We start from the raw sequence: 21759 nt of genomic DNA on the forward strand, positions 1-21759 counted from the left end.
CTTTTTTGCAGCTGAGTCGCATTTCACTTATAACATGACAAGAGTAAGGGGAGTTGACCGACAAGATGATGGCAGAGGATTTTTTGTCAAAGCAAAAAGGAAAGGGCCTGCTATCTAATATTTTTGGGTTAAAACCCTCACAAATAAGAAATCTGATAACGTTAATAAGGGAAAATGAGTTAGTTAGTTAGTTACCTTGCTGAGAAGATGGAGGTGTGCAGTCTGTCGCCTGCAGCTCCTCATCTAACAGCTCCTTGTTCCATTACTCCCACTGGCTGTATGAAACTACTCCCTGATATATTTTAACCTGACCCGCTGTCCAAAAATGCTGAATAGGTGTCAAACTCACTGAACAAATTTCCTGTGACTAGCCTAATAAAAGTCAACTAGTGTTTCACCAGTGAAATGATTTTAATGTGAAGCTGCAGCAGTAGGAAAATATTCAGTTTGCATTAGCAATAAATTAATACCACTCTACAGAAAGTGAGCATCCTTTACTGTAAAAAGTCTGGTGTAAATGGTAACAGCAGTTTTGTCACAAGTTTTTTGGCCGGTGGGAAAATGTCATCACCACGGCAACCCTAGTGTACACAAGCCCGCAGTCCGACATCATTCCAGACAATTCAAGTGTTTAAGAGGAGTCATTGTATGCGCTGTCTTCCACAAGAAGAAATCCATCTCTGCCCTCTGGGTGTGTGTTCAAGCGCTGTGACTCAGCAATGCAGCAAAGTGCCACATGTTCTCCAGAGGTGTTTAAATTAAGCAGCACTTTGCGGTGCTAATCATGGCTGTAATCTGGGCGTAGTGGCTGTGTGGGTGGCCATACAGCAGATGGATCAAGGGGAGGAGAGGGTGGGTGGGGGGGCAGCTCTGTGATAATGCTCCATAATGGCTTTCATTTTAGATCCTACTTACTGACACTCGTCTCCTGATAATCTCATTAAAGAGCATCAGGCAGGCAGATCACCAAGCCATTCTGAGATAGCATGGCAAGGCAAGGAGAGTAAACACACACATATAAAGATATAAGGTGAATTCCAGAATTGTGTTTCCTGTGATAGATTAAGTACAACTGAAAGGCCAAAAGGGATGACCATTTTGACTGTAAACTAGCGATGGGCACTAGCCCAGCCATCCCTGCCTCCGTCTGTTCTTTGAAGCATAGCTCTACAGTTCCTCTTTAGGACCATCTTCCTCGTCCTCCGTAATGGGCCACAAAATGGAGCCTGAGAGTCAGATACACCAGGATAATGGAGGATGGCGTGAACAAAAATAACACTAGGATACCACATGCTATCATCATCATCGCCATCACGATGTTCTCTCTCAGCCCGATTTTCCCCTCAAGTGCAGCAGCGAGGAACCAAGCTAACAGCAGATATTTGGAGAGAGTTTTAAAAAAAAAAAAATGAACAGAATTGCTGTAAACCTGCTCGGGTCCTAAACAGGGGGAAGTGAGAGAGGTAGAAATGTTTGTTCGCTCACTTCTAAACCATTTAGGGCACTTCTCTGCTCTGCACTACAAGGTCTCTCTGATGACTTAGCATCAACGCAAAAAGTTATAAATAAATCCTGCCCTCCCTCCCATCTCCCCCTGTGGCGTATGCCTGTTTTGCTATCCCATGGGTACAATTTCCTCGTGCAAACTTTTAGGCTAACAAAGCACAGATCCCTTCTTCCGGCAGGGAATGCCAAGAGGCTTTATACTCTCTTACAGTCATCCAAATCATTAACAGACTAAGCCAGGTTTGCAAGAGGGAGGGGTAGAGAGACAAGGATGGTGGGAAGTAAAGAGAGCACCTTATTTTGAGACTGAGATATACACCTGCACTCTTTCTCATTTGTCATAAACATCTAGCATGGATTGTAAGAAAGACATTTTTATCAAGATTGAGAGAGGATATTTTTTACTATGTTGAAATTTCAGTATGAATCTTTAAAATTTCTTGAGGATAGATAGAGTGTGCTGTAGCTATATATTTATAATTCATATTGATGGGAATATTAATGCCTTCATATTCTATTATGCAGTGTGAAAAGCATGACGAGTATCGAGCAAAGTTTAGGAATTTAAATAAATTCACTGACAGAAATTTGAAGTGAATTTTAAAACATGTACTTGAATAATTGTTTCAATATTTTATCATTACAAGGTCGAAGTATTTACGGATTCAAGCAGTCTTTTGGTGTGCACACTACGAGTAAGAATTTTGTGTTGTGTGGTACTTTTGTGTCTGCTTTACCATTTCAAATGCACTAATTTTTACAAGCAACCATTCTCGCACCTCATAATATGTTTCCCATCAGTATTTGCGGCTTGACCAACCTGTGAGTGTTTGCTGACAAGGTGTGAGCACACGAGCCTCTCAAAGGTAGGAGAGACAGACAGGTCCTCAGCGTCCTCTCAGCTTCCTGTGGACTCACTCTTGTCAGCTCCAATGATGCCAGCGTGGCGTGAGGCTCGGGCGGGCGCGGGCAGGCGCAGACACTCCAGCTCCGTCTGTCACCCTGACTGACTTCAGCTGGTAGAAAAGCCACCTCTGGGTGTCTTTCTTGCTCCCCACACGCCTGCCTGCTTGCCTACCTTCCTGCCTGCCTGCTTGCACAACTACCTCTGCCTGGTGCTCTCATAACACGGCAGGGACATGCAGGTTAATCTTTTATTTAAGGCTAGCTTACACGCACCTAGCTCCAGCCCACACACGCTTGCACATAAGCCCTGGGCCTCCACCTGTGAATTTCCTGTCTGCTTGTGCATTCTTAAAGAGACGATATCTCTGAGCATTTTGTTGTTTGAAATAAGTGTGTATACTGTAGTAGCTTTGATGATTACTTTGTCATCTACAGAGTAGAGAGAACGTTATGTATACAAATGACAAGGGCATCGTGGCTTTGAGACATGGTGCACTTAGAGTACTCACTGTTCATTTTTCTGTCGTTCTTAAAGGAAGCGAAACCTCTATTTAAGCTGAAAATTGCCAGTTTGAAAGCTCACATCTTGAGCAACGGTGGAAGCTACCACTCCTTTCTGAGACCTCCCCTTATGGAAAGCTAGAAAAAATGAATGTGGGCTTTGCAACATACTGAATCAGCACTCACAGACATCTACACATGCCCATGCACACGCACGCACACACAGAAAAGGAACTGACTGATCCTTGTCAGTAAGTCATTTTTCGGGATAATTTTTCTGCATCAGCTGCATTTCTGCTTGGGAAATGAATGCATTTGTTTTCATAATGACATGGAGGAAAAGAAAATGGCTTTTCATGCTGGAACAAGAATTGATTGCGTTGAGGAGGAGGTTGAGGGGATTTTATGTTTTTGTGGACAACCACTTTTTGGATTCTCATGCTGCGTCAATAGCACATGCAGTATAATTACAGTGGCTAAAAGCCCAGTCGCCTTACTTTGTATAGATAGTTAGGATATTTTACTTGCTTGTTGAGTAAACAGTTCACTATATTTACCAGCTGCTGTGTCTGCCCTGCTCTGGCTGCCTCAGGTAGTTGCAGAATTAGCTTACTGCCAGCCTTCAACAGCACTTTACTCACCTTGTAATAATGAGAACAGCATTTTTCCTTTTGTGCAGATGAAATGAAATGCTGTTAAGACATCATCCCAAAGTACACTGACTAAAGCCTTTTGTGCGCACTACTCTAGTCACCTTCTATGTGTTGGTTTTATACATGGAATCTGGGGAGCTGACACAAATCATAGTGACAATGTAGCAAGCCAAGCAGATGTTGGCTATGAAAAATAGATGGACTGTGATGTCAGCTGTGGAGTAGTTCAAGCCAGAGCACCTCTGACAGACAGCAGCTTCAGTAGCATGTGAAAGCCTGCTGCGAACCCAATTCTTACATAAGGACAGGTACACCTTATTTATATACTGTAGGTGCAGAAAACATCTCAGGTTTTTTGAATTTGGCGTGCTTTGCATGCACAAGTCTGTAGCTCATGCGGCGCACATCCATTAGTTTCATAGTTGTTCCATTTCTGTTATGGAACATCAAGTGCACCCACAAATATTGCAAACATAAAATATGCATCTTGCCCTGATCTGCAAGGACAGACGGGTGGAGCTTAGCTCCTGCACAAGGTCTGTCAGTCTTAATGCGAAACAGATCAAATATTCACCATATAAACCTCAGTTTACCCACAGCTCTTTGTTGCTACTGAAATATACATTGACAACACACTCAGGAGCAAAGCTGATTTTCTTTGTACTTCATATTGCAAGCCAAGCTGTTTTTCACATCATTACGAGGGTGATGGGAACAAAACTCTCCATTATTTCTCTGTTTGACTGTATCATGAGACCCATTTACTGTTTTTCCTCAAAAAGTGGCCACTGGCTTTATTTACCTAATTTGCAGAGAGTATGCACCATTATTTAAAGCAGGCTTATGTTAGAGACACGACTATATTGTATATTTGGTCATATTTTAGTAGGAAGCCTCCTTGTTCTGCTCCTGTTTGTCCCATTAAAGTTTCGTCACTGCATTACAGTGTTAACACAAACCCAACACTTCTTGTATTAGTTTTGAAATTTAAAGCCCTCTAACATTTCATAGGACATTTATTAAACTTTTATTGTGAAATATTTGAAGTGTCTTATGTCACAGAGTAATCCAGACCAACAAAGTGTCGTAAATAGCGTGATTACATTGTTGAATACATTGAAATAATTCTACTTTGTTGGTATGTACATTATATAACAGGCATCGGGAGTTTATGTGCACTTTTTTTGTTCATTTGGACCGGGCCCAATGCCATTAATTGAGACCTGGCTTTAATTTTAATACGGTACACCTTTCAAAACACCTAAACAACACAAATGCATTGTTGTTCTGTCTGGAGACAAACCATACATACTTTTTAAATCCTTACTGATATCATGCCGAGGAAGATTGAGGGCAGTGTTTATATCTCACATACAGGCTGCATTTATCTGAACCTGAGTTGGGCTGATGGCTGAAGATAGCGTGAACAAAGCTGACAGGGAAAGAGATGAAAAAAGGATTTGACATCTCCAAAGCCAGGTATTAAGAGAGCTGCCAGGCTCAGAAGTGCAGACACAAGCAGTCAGACACATTAAAGTTTCAGAGTCTCGGGTCCAGAGAATGTCCTGTCTCTCTCCTCTTAGCACCCCCCCCTCCCCCCTCCCCCTCCTTCAATCTCCTCCTCCTCCTCCCTCTGCTTAGGACCCAGAATTGGATGTCCTTAGAGTTTGCTTGGCTGCACTGTTCCAGGAGGAACCTCCTGTGACCCTCACTTCAGACTGCCTCTGTCCCCTCTCATTCCACTCTGAGTGCCCTTTACATGGAACACAGAGGTTGTGACTGTCCCCTGTGTCGGCCTCAGATCCAGAAGCCGAATGTGCCTCAGGCCTGGTACCTCACCCTCCAACCCTCCACTCTGGACTGCGCTGTACCTGGGCAGGACAGAGCCAGACAGTCCCTTTGTCCCCAGCATGTGTGCTGCAGGGCTTGGGGTGGACGGCTAAAGGGTTGTGGGCCTGGTTGCTCTGTGCCGAGTCCAAGCAGGTGCAGCAGAGTAGGCTCCGCAATCCTGACGTAACAGGGTTATCCAAGACTTAAAGGGGCTTCTCTGTCTGTCAGCTTGCCTTGTATTTCTCAGCTGAACAGCCAGCCAACCAGCCCACACACTGCAGGCTGCAGTCCACTGGCCCTAAGGCTCAGGGAGCCACCACGAGGGGGTGGTTTACGTGCGTGTGTGTGTGTTTGTCCCTGAGCCTCTACGTGGGCAAGTGGTGTCTATGCGTGTGTGTTGGTGGTAGCAGGGCCTTGGGAGCTGAGAGTGGGAGCCTCCTGACTGCAACAGTGGCTGCTACCTTGGCAACCCAGGAGGGAAAGATGTGTTGAATGAGTGAGTGGGAGAGGGATCTACAGTAGATGCATGTGTGCGGGGGACGTGGCTCTGTTTATGAATTTAGTTATTTAAACGGGCTGAATACATGCCACCACATGATCTGCTCTAACTGTACTGCTAGTATTTGAGCCACTGTAGTCTTTTGTTCTCTTTGCATTTGTCTTTTTGCAAACTCACTCAACTCCCTTTCCACTGTGGAGTTGACCCTCTTTGAGGTAAGTGGAGGTTTTTCTGACATGAAGCTGGTGACAGGGCACCTTTTCAAATGTTGGGGAGCGGTGGCCCATCAAAAAATAGCACTACCTCAAGTTGCTGCAGCAGCAAGGGGCAAAACGTCAGAGGACGGGAGAGGATGGAAGGAGTGACACATTTATTTTGACAATGTGAAATGTTGTTTTTTTTTTTTTTATGTCGCTAAATTCAAGACTGACTGAGCCGATTTGCCTGTATCTGGGGAGAAGGGACTGGACCTCTCAAGGTGTGTTAGCATCACTGGCTCGTAGCTTTGATGATCCCTGCAAGCTAAAACTCCCCACCTCACCCTGTTTGACGCTTCCACCCATGACTTCTGAATGACAGGCAGACACCACTGCTGATAGGGTGTGAGAACAATTAGAAATGTTTATTGATAGCCTTTAAAATGTTTCTTCATTCATATACTAATTTTAATTCTGTTACGTTGCTTAAAATTCATGCAGAGCTTTTTCCATTTGTTGGACAGCATGTACTACACAATGTTCTTATTTTATGGAAATGAGATAATAAAATAATAAAACTACACAGGAATAGTGAGTAGAAGTTGCCGGAATGCCTCTACTCTTAAACATTATATCTGTTTTGACAACATAGTGTCAGTAGTTAAGTAACTTTTTTGAGAATTTAAACTGACTTATTTGAGCATTACTCAGAGAATGATATTAACAACAATAGATTCCAGGGCGGTACATTGTAAAAAAGAGGGCTCTTGCAGCTATGTGTTTCATTTGGTAGCTACCACTCTTGATCAAAGAGTCTATAGTGTGTTGTGTGAGCCTTGCCTGATGATAGCAGGAGATGAAGATGCTTTCATGTCTGCAGTACAGGGCTCTTAGTCACATAATACAACAAAAAGGCACAAAATAATGACAGGCAATATGCAACCAGAGTCTTACTACGTGTACCTGACAGCATATGATTGTGCGCCTCACAGTGTCATACATATATATTTAACTTGACCATATGTCTGTGAATTCAGTGTTACCTTGCATTCATCATTTGCTTTTGTTTGTGCTTATTCATATATACCCTATATCATTTTGCACTGGTATGTTGTGTGAATTTTCATTATTTGGTGTGCGTGTCTGTGTATGTGTTGCCACATAGGGGGATAGGAAAGGTGAAATTACACAGTGGGGCCAGCAGGCAGGACACCCGTTCAAAGTACACTCATTTTCTCATCTCACACATTGGGCAACCTGCTGCTCCTCAGGAAACAAATAATGGCTTAGTCATAACACCTCGCTAACACGCCAAAGAGCTTCTCACTAGAAATAGCAGTGATTTTACCGCTGAAAAACATGCCCACCTCCCTATACAATTTATGTCAGATTGTACAAATGGTCTGCCAGAAGAGTTCGGGCTAATCCAAATTAGCCCCTACCTCCTCACTCCCACACCCAATGTGGTTAGAGAGGTTAGTGAAAGTGGATGTGGCACTATATAGTAAAGCACTGCAGTGGTAGAGTGTTACATAAAACCCATATAATATGTAATGACATCTTTTGCACAAGTGCATACACATACTGTTGATATCATTAACAACCTCTAGATTCTTAGATTTATATACTTCACATGAATCCCATTTGGGGACATTCTTTATTAGAAGACCTCTGCCATCATTAAATTTACATAATTTTTATTAAGAAGCCCCCTTTCATTGCTGCCGAGCATTTTCTCGAGTCGTTACAACTGTTGTAGAATTTGCACAACTGGCACTGTAAGCAGCTGACGAATCAGAGGCAAATGAATATCTAACCTCATTAAAAGGCCATTATGAAGAGCAATGCATCATTTGGGTTCTTGGTTTTAATTGACAATTAAAATATATAAGTTAATGTATCCATTAAGGTAATTGATCAGCACAAGGCTGATTTTTCTGTTAGCTACAACCCCATTAGAGGCTATTTATCATGCATTTTTAATAGCTTCTCTATATTGCCTGTGATGCAGCGCTTTCCCAAGTTATTTTTCTGTAATTATGAAATACAGAAAGAAAGTCTCTGTCTATAAAATCTGTCAGGGGTTTTCTGACTCTTTTTAAAGGATTGACTCTGTGACATAAAGTTCAGAGGGATGGTGCAGAGTCTACTACACTTTTCAAACCTTTAGTAAAAAAGATTATGACGGTGTCATGACTGTCTGTTCAGCAGTAGTAAAGCAACTTTAACAGTAAGACTCTAGAATAAAATATTTTATTAAAAAACAATCAAACATCTTAATCTCCCTGTAATTCTTCATTATCAATAGTATTTACACACATCCGATTAAACTTTTTTTGTGGGGGATACAGCGGGCAAGCCCAGCCTTCAGCGTTGGGGAAATGCTTTGGAATTTTGAATGACTGGAAATACCCCCTTGTTGGTATTCAGAATACATGACAATATCAATATAGGACTGTACGTTATCGAGATAGACAGCTTTTTGAGTCACTCATGAGGATATTCACAATTATCCCAATTCAAGATCATCTGAATAATGGACAATCAACTTGAGTGTTTTTATCACAATCTGCAATAAAATCATATATCTTCCGGTTCCTACTCTTGAAGAACATCCTAACCCAAGCTTTAAATCTGTGACTAGAATTTACAAATGACTTTAGAGCTATCATATTTTGCTTAGTCTTTACTTTATGGTAATACATTTTGTCTGGCAGCCCAAGCTGGCCTCATCCTTGCATTCCAATAAGACACCATGCTAGGTTAAATGATGCTGAGCCATTCTAAACTGCGTCTAAACTGTGCTTAACCGCGGTGTGTTGAGCCGGAACAGAGCAGGGCACTGTGTGATGGTGTGATCCAAATGCAGGCAGCATGCAGGGCTGATCCTGCTGGGGAGTATTGAGGTGAACAGGGCAGGTGTTGTGACAGGCTGAAGCCAACCACACTGCCTGCCTGCTGCCTCTGCCTGCATATTGTAGGTTACAGACGGAGAGCCGCTAACAGTAGCACCCTCGCCTATATGAATGCCTGTGCATACATAAGAGAAAGGATGGAAATAGACAACGTTCTTCATCTTTTCAGTGTTGACATTCACTATATCGTTTAGGAACTACAATACCCCTGCTGTATAATTCACTGGTTAGCTGCCAGCCACTCTACCCCTCATATCCTGCTGCGAGGACATACTTTACTGCTTGTGTTTGTTTCTGCGTGCCTCTGTGATTGAGTGATTACATGTTTACTTGCATTTGTGTGTGCACGTGTGTACATCTGCGCGGTACGTTGGCGTTGCATCTCCCACCCATCCGCACAGATTACAGGCAGTCTGCCGGTGGCTCCCTGCTGTTAGCTGCTCACTAGCAGGCTGGAAATGGTTGGTGGAATCCCCTCCTGGAGCTTTCCTGATGCTGCAGGCAGATGTCTCCCTCCATCTCCCCCTCATCTCCCTACTCACCTGGGGACTGATGCCAGCCAGTGAGCTTCGCTCCTACCCTCTCCCCCCCAGCCCTGGAGGCACTCAGCCTTGCCAAAGCGGGAGTAAGGAAGAGAGCGGGGGCGGGCAGATATGCCAATGCCAGCCTAAGCTTCCCATGCATACAACATACTCAAACTTACATAAAAACACATCATTTACATGGAGCTGAATACTACATTCATCAGGCCCGTAATCAAAGTAAATACATTATTATGTTTGTTGCAAGACTGTAATCCATTGCTGACTCATGTATATGCCCACAGACACATACCCACATACACACATAAAGACACTCAACCTACAGTGATGCTGCCCCCCGTCACACGGCGTCTATGGCTGCCGGTTTGGCCCCATTTGCCTGCCTGGACTACTCCACGAGTGCTAAGAGTCTCGGTACCATTAAGCACCAGCCAGCCCATCTCTATTGCCCTGCATGAGTGCTCTTCGCCAGCACACTTCATTTTCAGCTAACCTTCTGGTATCTGTGCTTGTCGAACCTCACATTTCTTGTTGAAGATGAAGGGGAGGGGTGAGGAAGGTGATAGGAAAGTGGGAGGCGAGGGTGGGAGAGATGGTGAATGCAGGAGAGGAGCGTTACAAGCAGCAGGCTCTCAGCTGTTGCACCCATCTGGAATTTAAAGTGTGAGTGTAAATTGAATACATGAACCTATGACCAGAAACAGTTTTTTGTTTTTTTTTTGCTTTTAAACTTATTTATTTTAGGAAAAATACTTAATTTCTCTCCGTTGTGTACACTGCTTGGTAATTTAGGATACGGTTTATGGCCCATCTCGGTTTACTGGCAAGCTAAAGCTGCATGTATGTTTTATTTCATCTCATTTAATTAATCACTGTTGCTACATGTTCTCTTTCTCTTCATTATTACCGGTCTCCTGTATGTACACTATTTAATAAAGAAGCGAACCCACAAAGACGGATTTTGTGAGTTATATTTAAACTGGCAATCTTAACACCTGATGTCAGCAGAGAGTCAGAGAGGAGGAGGCGGAGAGGGAGGAGAGGAGGGTTAGTTATAAATAGCAGTAGTCTCTTCTGGATGGCAGGTTTTTAATTAACAATAGAGAGCGTCTGATAATCCACAGTTAATCCAGAGGAGAAGAGGGAGGAGAGGAGAGAAGAAGAGAAAATCATCAGCTGTTTGATGTTAGGACTACAAGTCCCTCCTGGCCCTTCCACTGCTCGCTGCTGAGCTGTTCTGCGCTGTGATATCCATAGCCCAAATGTATTTATTTTGTGAAACAGCCATGCTCCATATTTTGTGATTCACTTTGTCTCTGACTAACCGCTGTCTGTTCCCATTAGCGTGAATATGTGCACGCTGCTCCTCTTAAACTGACTGGGATTCTTTGTGCTTGTGTGTGGTGTTAGTGGATCCAGGCTGTTTGTTGAAAACTAGCCGACTGAAGGCCCTGTTGGCTGGAGGCGTCCTCTTAAAGTCCTACGCCTGTTGAAAAGCTTGATCTGTCGGGGAAACACTGGGAGATGTCAGGCCTGCTTCACACTCAAAGGGAGTCTGCTATCTAAGACACTTTGAGCTTAGAGGGAAATGGGGGTGGTATTTTTTTTTTTCAGCTTTTTGCACAGCTGCAAAGACAGTAACAAATATGTTGTTTATACTCACTGTGATACTTTATTTGCCAGGGCATTTCAGGGAGAATTTGAGCATGATTCATGACATATTCGAGGCATTCAGTCTTAGACACCTCTATGTTGAGCAACGTAAATTAAATGTATCAGTAGAATGAATTCCCTTAAGCTCAGAGATCATCAATATAACGAGCAACCTGTAACAAGGAGTGCAAGGATCAGATTCTACATCTGCAACACATTCAGTCCTTTTCAGTAAGATCATTACCATGACATGACATATACGGTAGAAATGTTTTATTTTTATCTCAGAATTGGTAGCTTTTTCTTCTTTCATTTGACCAGGATTATCTCTTGAATGATCATTTGCTGATCTTTTTAAAGTATTAATTGAATGGAGGGGTGAAAATAGTCCCTCAAAGGGTATGAGGACCTGGAAAGAGGCTGTGTCATTCTTTAAATATTGTACAGCTCAAATCTGCAGGGTTGTGGCAACAGAGCGGGTTTTACATGACACATGGTTGACACCAAGTCACACCAAGACTCTTGGCGCTGGGGGCAGGAGTCACTGTGATCTTGTCAGCAGCAATGAAGGATGTTGCAAATGTATGACGTCCAAGAGTGTGTCTATGGTTGGGAGCAATGGTTGGGTATCATTTTCAGTTAAAGGAAGGATCAAACTCTGGTCAACGAATCACACAGCTTTATTATTGAGTAGTCTAAATCTAAATTTAACTATTCCTTATAGACTACCGATAATTTTTAAATAACATGATACAAGATGCCAAGTACGGAAGAGAGGGCATGATTATTAGTGGGTCAGAATCTTACAGATTTAAGTTTACAAGTTGTTTATCCTCCTCAAATCTTCAAGCGTGGATGATGAGTATAAATTAACATGTTTCCTTGTCGTCAGTGAGCAAATTGAAATGACTGAATCGAGATAACATTTTAAAAGCTTTTCTTTCCCTCTTTTTGGCATTTCAGGACAGAGTCTGGGCTACGGCTTTGTCAACTACATCGATCCAAAGGACGCAGAGAAAGCCATCAACACGTTAAATGGACTCAGACTTCAGACCAAAACGATCAAGGTAACCATGCCCAGCTAAACCAGTCTAATTATAACACAACACAACTGTTTCCATTACAAATACATATATTACACAGTATATTTTTCATGTACAACTAAATGTTTCAAAAGCATTAAGCAAGATATGAAAATAGATATAGATTAGGTATATTATAAATGATAGAATTACGGTAAATGTATAAAGTTATATAAGGCTGCTTTCTTCTTTCTTAAATCCTTTTAGATAGTGATGCTGTTAGTGAATGAGCTGGAGGGCGAGACGGGATTAACATGCATGAGCCTCAGAAAAATAAAAAAGACCATCTGAATCAAAGAGACACATTAAAAAGCTTATGACTGTGGCTGATATGCTAATTATTTTCCAAATGTCAACATGTGAAGGTGAAATTATGTATACATATCTCTGAGTGAAAGGGAAGAAACACATCAATCACCGCATGTTTTCCAAATTAATTGAGGGCTCTGTTATTGCATTTTAATGGCATGACTAATGTGCCATCTTGCTGGTGGTTGTCACAGAGGTAAGACAGATAAATCAGTGCCAGCACTGTGCTGTCCCTCCTGCAAACATGTTTTTAAGGCTAAAAATTAAACCTAGTTGTTTTTGCATAATATCAACATATCAATCTCCCCCCCGGATCATGGCCTGCTGATGTATTGTTGCTTTTAAGCTGGGCCGTAATCTGTTGCTCTGTGGTAATCCCTGGATTCTCGCTTTCTGTCATCTGATCTAATCTGATCTAATGTAATCTAATCTAATCTAATAGGATGGGATTAGCTTGTAGTTGTGAATAGGGGAATCCCTGTGAGAATCCCTCTATTCCCGAGACAATGTGCGCTGCCTGACCTGGCCTTGGTTCAGCACAGCTTGCTGGCTCTTGTCTAAAGAATGCCACGGGGGGAAAAGAAAGAGATAGAGAGTAATATTGTGTTTTTTTGTGGTGGTTGGACATGTTTATGATGGCTGGATCGTGTCTCTATTTGTGTTGTTTTCTATTTCATCTGCACATGTGTGATCGGGTCATTGTGACCCACACTTTCAGCAAAGCAGGGCTATCACTGAGCAACTATAACATGGGTTTAGATAAGCATCAAATGAAAGGGGCATCCTTTAAAAGGCTAAGTGGTTCACAAGCAAGGATGGGGCGGGGTTCACTACTTTGTGAAACACGTGATTATATAAAGGATATTACCTGTTGTTCAGGACCCCCTTAACCAAGTCTTGACCAAGACCAGAGCGGATCGAGACCAAGACAAGACCAAGACCAGTGCGAGTCCCACAGTGCGTTACACACAATAAAATGTGGAACATGCAAACCATTAGCACTCCTAAAAATGATCTGAAAGATCCACGTTCACATGAAAAAACCAACCAACAGAAGAAAAATGAAAGTTCATCTTCATTCACCTCTTTTATTGTCATAAATATTAGAGCCCAACTGATGTATCAGATGGTCAATATTATCTGCTGATATTGGCCTATCACAGATATTATATATTGGTATTGCAGTCATGGTCTTGACTGGTCCAGAATCCTCTTTGTCCAAGACAGAGACAAGACCAAGTTAAAAACAAGATCGAGACCTTCAAAAAGTGGTCTTGAGACCAAGACTGGTCTCGAGTGCTACAACACTACTATATGGGATTGGACAGTCAACACAGTTCCTTTGCAAATGATTGTATTCTGTTTTAATTAACGTCTTACACAGCATCTTAACTTCTGTAGAGTCGGAGTTGTAACAATACAAAGCAGGTCAACTAACATTGAAACTTTTGTAAAAATAGGCATTTTAAATATAAAGACTGTAAAAAGTTGAAGGTCATTTATGAAGCATGAAATTCATGAGGTCTTTATTGAGTGTAGCAGTCTGAGTTCACGGATTTTCACCCTCACACTCTCATGACACAAGCGGTTGCCTCAAGTTGTCCCTGAGATAAAGGCGGTCTTCGTAATGACAGAAGACAACTCTGCATCTCTGTCTGCCGCTATCGCTCTTTCACACTTCATTTCCTCCTTCTACCACCCTCTCTCGTTGCTTTCTCTCTCCACAACAGACTGAAATACCCCAAAGGTAACAAGGTAAATTAAAAGGCAGCACGGTGATTCTAAAATTAAGTTTGGCGCTCTTTCATGTCACACCCTTCCCACTCTCTGCCACTACACTTGTGAGGAAACGCTTGGCCCAGAGATTCGCATGCTCTTGGGCGATGTGTCTCTCTGTAGTGTGTTTGAGTTGGTTTCGCTGCTTCGGTTCCCTCCACCATGACACCTCGGATTTTGTCAGCGATGCTGCTTACTTACCGAGGCGTGAGGGGAAGCAGCATGCCAAAGGTGAGAGGAGCTCACAGTGACATGCATGCACATAATCTCACACACTTTTTCTAACTTTCCTGCACACGCACACTTGAACAAGCACACTGTTTCACACATGCACCGCGCCACACTTGTACACAATACCGCTAACAGCTTGAGGAGGTGTTGATGGATTAGACATCTGGAGTTGGCTGACAAGGAGCGAAAATGAGGGAAAGCTGCACAGAGAAGAAAAGAGGAGCAAAAAAAGGCAGAATCTGGAAGAGAGAAAAAGGTTTAGCGAGGCAGCATGCAGGAAGGAAGCAGAAGGAAAAGACCCAGCCGGCGAGAAAGGAGGGAGATGCAGAGAGGAAGAGGAAGACAGAGGAGCTGTGCAGAGAGGCCAGAGAGGAAGATGTGTGAAAGAAAAGTGAGACATGGGGAAAGCCAGCTGTTCCCAATCCCATTCTCCCGACGTTAGACTTCAGCAGGATTTCCATGCTGTTGCTCAAGGATATGACAGCATATCCACCATATTTGCCTGACTTTAACCTTATTTGATGGCTTATGTCTCCACATGTCAGAGGTAATGAAAGCACTGCAAGGGAAAGCTGCTCCAGTCAGCAGCAGTAGTAATGGGATTTACGCATCTTTTGCTGAAGCAAAATCAGGTCTACACATGAGGATGTTGGGGACAACGTTTGACAAGTGAAAGTTCACTGGTAGAAAGCTGCTGCTGGGAGTTGCACAGCACAGTCAAACTAGTTATGCAGTACTCGTAATATGGACAATTACAGACGTACTATTCTAGGAGGGAGAACGCAGATCACTGGAAAGTAGCATTGAGAGCTGTGTGTTTGTATGCATATTAATAAGCATGTGCTTGTGCATATGTGTTAATGTATGTGTGCTGAGGAGGAGCAGCTGTGACAATGAGGAACTGGGTGAAATTATGTGGGTGAGTGGTACTATGAGTAAGTCTTTGTAATCCCTCTGAGACTGCTGACCTAGAGAGTGTTGCAAGGGAGAGAATTTAATGGATTTATGTGCATTGTTTTTGTTTGTGTGTGTTTGTGAGTATATGTATGGTCGCATGTTCTTTTACAGCAGGGGATACTGTAGTAAACAACTTACTCTTAATGCTGATCTTTGAGAAACGAAGGAACGATGCAGATCTTCACTGTGTAAAAATTGTAGATCTACAGGTTTTTACAGGTTCTGTATACCTGCTTAATAATACTAAACAGTGAAATCCTTTCTTCAGGGTTCACAACGCTAAATTGCACTCTGAAAAGCTTAAGGGCTTTTGGTTACTCTGCTCATACTAATGTGTTAATTAAAAAGCTGACTTAAAGAAAGGCATCTGCAAACACAACATATTAACTCTTGCATGTTTATTCATTCACATTAACTCAGAATAGTGCTTAAATTCAATAGGGTGAATGAAGGTGCTTTTTGGTCAGAGTCCTAATGCTATTAATCCTGTTCCCCTGGCCACCTGAGCTGTCCTTTCAAAGTAAAACACCTGTGGTTTCTCCTCAAGGGAACAAAGTTTCCTTTGCTTCCTCTAGCAAACGACTCAAGTGTTATCTCTCCAGTGTTCTAAGCAGCTAAATCTTTTCCTGACAACGATAATCCCCACGGCAAGGTGTGCTAAGAAAATAGTCACATTTTCCTCCCTGAGGATCCGACGACCCACACCCTGCCCATCCAACACACACACACACACACACACACACACACACAAAATCCTGTTCCCCTCACACTTTAATCTTGTTTAAATTTAAAACCCCTCCCAGGATATTATTGAGTAATAAAGCACTGGAGCCCCAATTTATTTATAAAGGCCCCTAAGACTATGTGTTTGTTTCCACAGGTGTCATATGCCCGACCCAGCTCAGCCTCCATCCGTGATGCCAACCTGTATGTGAGTGGCCTGCCCAAGACTATGACCCAGAAGGAGCTGGAACAGCTCTTCTCCCAGTATGGACGCATCATCACCTCCCGCATCCTCGTCGACCAGGTCACAGGTATCCATGGGGCAGCACCTCCTCTCTCTTTCACAATTTTACACAGACACACATGATCATTCAGATCACACACGCATACAATATGTGTTCAGTGATAAAATATGATTGTTGTGTGATTGTATGGTTTGTTAAATGTCTGTGTTTTGCTTGTGTTGTGCGGTCCTGTGACTATTTGATGAATATTTGATGTTAAGACACATCTGTAATATTAAGGCTTTAATGATTACATTTGATTCACAGATCTAAGTCATAAAAATCCTTCACCACCATTTTAAAAATATTACTACAATCCTTAAATATTCTCATGTCCATCTGGATCCAAGTATTTTCTGTGTGCCGTTACCCGTTGCTCAAGTAGCAACACATTTTCTTCAGCCAAGCAAACATGGCAGCTGGATGTGACACATTTCTGTGTGCTTGTCTCTCCTGAAACCGTAAAATAGTAAACTCAAGCGTAACAGTTAAGTAGGTCTTCAGTTTATTTTCGCACCATGCATCAGTCACACTAAATGTTTTTATTCTACCGACCACCTTCCTTCTTTCACCTTTGCATAAAAATGGTGCAATTTGAGAACCCAATGAGCATAAAAAGCATTAAAACCATTAACAAAAAACGGCATGCTGAAAACATTTGCTGTGTTTTAATACACGCTTGTACATGAACAAAAGGATATCCAATATATGTGTGTCATGAAAGAATCATGATCGACCATACTGTTCTACAAAGCCAAAGCAAGTTCCATCTTGCACTATCTTGGAGAAATAAAGGATGCAACAATTGCAGTTACGATATAAGTCAACCAAAAACCAGACAGCAGACTACAGTAAGTGTTGTTACTGCACTATGCATTGGTTTTTCTGAGTTTTGGCTGCGGTCTGTTACAGCTGTCTACTAAGACAGGGACGAGATTATATTGTATGACAACATGTATCTTATTGTAAGAATAGATTTACATACATTTTTCTTGATAGGTTCAACCTCACAAAATATTAGTTAAGGGTTGCTTGAATTGTTCTTAATTACTCATCTATTTCAACTTTGTTATAAAGATCAAAATAATTAAACACAGATATAATGTAATAAGAAATTAAATTAGATTTATATTTTCTCAGGAAGAAGGTGAGAAGAAGATTGTAGTTATTGCACTTTGCCTAAACACTACCTATTTATCTTTTTCAGGTAATACAAAGAGTTTAGTATCTGCATTTTTACAGTCATAGGTCAAATAATTGGTTACGTTTTTTAAGAGATGAACATTACTTAAAGATTACATATTTAATAAGAACATACCTGCTGTAACAAAATTAACAACAATATTGTAGTTTCAGGGGTTACTGGAATTGTTTTATATGAGTGAAGCTCTTTTATTGATGCAATACAAATCAGTGTTACATTGTTCATTGCATCGCCAATAAGATATATTACAATAAGATATTATACATGATTGTATATGCATACGCCATATCTTAATATCATATCTTAAAAAGTAGCAGTAAATGGAAATACTCAATACTCAATACACAAGCACAGTACTTGAGTAAATGTACCTTGTTACATTCCATCACTGAGTACCAGTATCTGAATACATTGATTTCAACCGTATCGCCCAGCCTTATTGTCCACCGAGCATTGCCAAGTGAGTGAGTGACCTCAACAGGCAATGATTTCTCCGACCACGTCCCCAACTGAGGGCGCTGCGGTAAAAACAATGATTACATGAGGGGCACAAGCTGTGTAATATACATGCTCAATTACACATTCCACTACATCCAAAACACAGGAATGAATCACATCAACCCCTTGTGTTGCAGAAGAACCCCTCCAGCGTGTCTCTTAGATCCATTTCAGGGGTTGTGTGTGTGCCTACAGGCTGCAACCTGCTCCAGTGTTATGTGCAATGTGTACTGATGAAGCAGAAAGGGAGCAGCATGCTGTAAGCCACACTCATTTGCCTAAGCAGAATAAATCACTGCTGGCGGTGAAGTGCACGCCTGTCTGTACACACTGAGCAGATGAGGAGAGAGAGGGTGAGAGAGAAGAGAGGAAAGAAGCAGAGGAAAAGAAAACAAAGGAGAGGCAAAGGAGACAGAGGGGAGTGCAGACAAGGAGGGGGGGGAGAGAAAATGGAAAGAAAGGCAAGTAACAGAGAGCGTGGATGAGCAGAGACGTGGGAAGGAGAGGAAATGAGAAGAGGGAGGAAGCAAAGGGAGGAGGGCAGCGGAAGGGAGAGGTGGAAAAAAAAGATGGAGCCATTTCTACCCTCATCAACACACATTTAGATGAAGTTGGCACATCCCCTGCCCATTTATTTTACTAACAGACCGGTCATACCAACATGCTTCTCCCCATGCAGGGGACTTCTAGCAAGGCCACGGAAAACAGTGTTCAACCAATACCACCGTCAATAACACAAATCTCAACACAGTGCTGGTTTTGCTGCATTCGCCATGTGTTGATTCTTGACTGGCATGTATGAAGCGTCACAAGCATGTTCAGATACGTTGCTGGAGCAGTTCACTTCCACCTTTGGGAATAATATGAACACAAACAAAATTGGTCACTTGAGAAAAGTATTTCACATGACCATTCCTTTCCCATCCTGTGATTTAAAATTGACGGTCCAAGGTTTAATAATGATACAGTCCTCTCTTAAATATCATTAGATTCACTACATTTTGATATCACTCTCCAGCCAAAACACATGCAAGCAGTTCCATGTTTAAGTGGCAATGCACACTGTACACTAAATCTGACAATTTGTGTATTTCCTTGCCCTGTTTTTGTGTTTCTTTGCCCAACAACAAAGTATTAAAACCAATAAGAATCATTCGCTTTAGGCTAACTTGTTTTTTTAAGAATAAGGCCATTATTAAGCTATTGTTAATGATAAAGGAATTAAATTAACCTGGGCTTGGATTAGGAAATTGCTAGTTCAATCTGTGATATTAATAAAAGTAAAATCAAATATTTACACTGTTATAATATCACACACATTTTTTCATAACTTTTAACAGGACTTTATTGTGTGATGTTATTAATTGATTCCTAACCGCACTGCAGGGAAAACCCATTTCTTTCTCTCAGAAAGTACAAAGACAATTGTTTGAGCAACTTTCTAAAATGCAAAGCGTGTACAAAAAATTACTTCTTGATCTAATTGAAAGATCCCTCTGGACACATTTTTAGATTTATATAAAAGACTATACTTTGGCAAATAATGTGTTTCTGTTATGGTTTTTCCCACAAAGAAAACTTCTATTATCTTGTTAATATCTTTAAAATTACATCTACTCCTTACTCATTATAAAAATCCTGAATCTATGATTATGCAAATATGTCTCATATCAAAGTTTAACTCCTTTACAGGAGATGTGTGTATGCAATGAAGGCTTCAAGTTTTTTTAATATTGGACCAGAATTGGCTTCCAAACTGTTTGTACATCAATATGCACAGTGAAGCTCAAACATTCAACTGTAAAAACATATTTTGTAGTGGAGGCGGACTTGAAATCACACACCAAACTGTACTTATTTTATCTAATGATGTTAGTCAAACCTCCTATTGGCTGGTCTTTTGTGCCAGGTGATTTCACCTGACTTAAACCTCATGTAAACATCACATTTTTTATCCACAGCTATCATTACCAGACACAGTTTTTCCTTGTAGAATGCAGACTTATCACTGGTCAGTACACTCTTTCACACATAGTCTTTCCTGACCTACTCCCTACCTACCTGCTTTAACACTGAAATATACAAAGATTCCACAAACGCACACACAGACATGGACACGCATGGACATAAATGATAATAATGTGAGAGATGTTCTGCAAGGTGTCCCCAGAGGGATAAGGATCAGCAGGAGAAATGTTAATGATCAATTAGATGTTAGAGTTGCTGGTGATTAAAAACATGGAGGACTTTAGAAGGGCCCTGAGAGTAGTATGCTGGCATCATTGACTCATCTTTTTCTCCTCTCCGTTACTGTACCAGGCATACACACACAAGAGATAGACACACACACACACCCACACACTCGCTGCCATTAAGAGAGAAATGGGCTGCAAATTAAAACTCTCCTGTGACTGCCAAAAATGTAAGTACAAAACAAGAAAGAAGAGGCAGAGAAATGCGGAGAAAAGTGGGAGACAGACAGATTGGTGGTGTGTGTCAGACTGGTTTGTGGTCCAAAAAGTGGTGCACTGTCCAGGTAGTCTACCTCAGGATGTCTTAATGTTAATTTTGTGGCCTTGACATCATTGTGTGTAATACAATGACTTCATAGTTATGTCTTTTTAAGACTTAGGTCATTCTGTATGTTGTAGATACGATATCATCATCATGGTGCCTTGAAGTCGGGTCACAGTGACACCTAGTGATTTACTGTCTCTCCTTGAGACACACCCAAACTCTGTCCACAGAAATGGAGTCAGCTAGAGAGAGGAGCAATGCACAGACTGAAATGCATGGAAACAGCAATGATACTTAAAGTTGTTGAAGTAGCGGATGTTCTTCAGTGACCACTGGCAGATGGGCTGATGATCCCCAGCTCCTGCTCTGTTAAATTGGGAACACGAAGTCTGTTCTCTAAATGACCTCCTCATCAACAGGATGCACCCCGCAGTCACTCTTCTGCGCATGAAGACAAGCAGCGACTTTAAAAACATCACTGTTAGGATCATTCAGAATCAGAGACAGCTGAAGCAAAATCCACTAAAACTACCAAATTGCCCCCAGAGACTCAGAGAGCGAACGCAACATCAATTTGACAAGGATATCTCTGAGGCATCGTCCTCTGCCCCCCCACCCCCCCCCCACCCTCTCTGCCGTCCTCTGCCCATTGATTTCTTGAGTGGATAAGCATATTTTGTCTCTTTAGCAGTGCAAATAGTGCAGGCCGGATTCCCCCTCCTTCCTTTCTTCCTAACCTTCAGGGAAGGCAGCCGGGCCGTGATCTTGTGCTCTGACAGCCGGTTTAGACTAGCCTCAATTTGAAACAGATATAATATCAGAGACAGCTTTGGATCGATAGTTGGCCATTCCTAGTTCTCCATCCCAGACCTGTGTGCGAGCAGAGGTCAATGCTTACCTGATCAATGACTGCAAATACAATCGATCCACATACTTGGCTTCGACAAACGCTGGCTCTGATGTGAAACTAAATTGC

At 41.9% G+C, this 21759-nt stretch overlaps 1 protein-coding gene across 1 annotated transcript in view; it reads left to right on the forward strand.

The window, feature by feature from the left end:
* The window catches only part of elavl4 (ELAV like neuron-specific RNA binding protein 4), a 76001-nt gene that overhangs the window by 37605 nt on the left and 16637 nt on the right, over nucleotides 1–21759 (forward strand). Inside the window, 2 exon segments of the mRNA XM_073476706.1 lie at nucleotides 12166–12269; nucleotides 16438–16591. Of these exon segments, the coding sequence (XP_073332807.1) occupies nucleotides 12166–12269; nucleotides 16438–16591 (258 nt within the window).

Source organism: Pagrus major, chromosome 11 (assembly GCF_040436345.1).
Source record: "Pagrus major chromosome 11, Pma_NU_1.0".
In the NCBI taxonomy this organism is placed as follows: domain Eukaryota; kingdom Metazoa; phylum Chordata; class Actinopteri; order Spariformes; family Sparidae; genus Pagrus; species Pagrus major.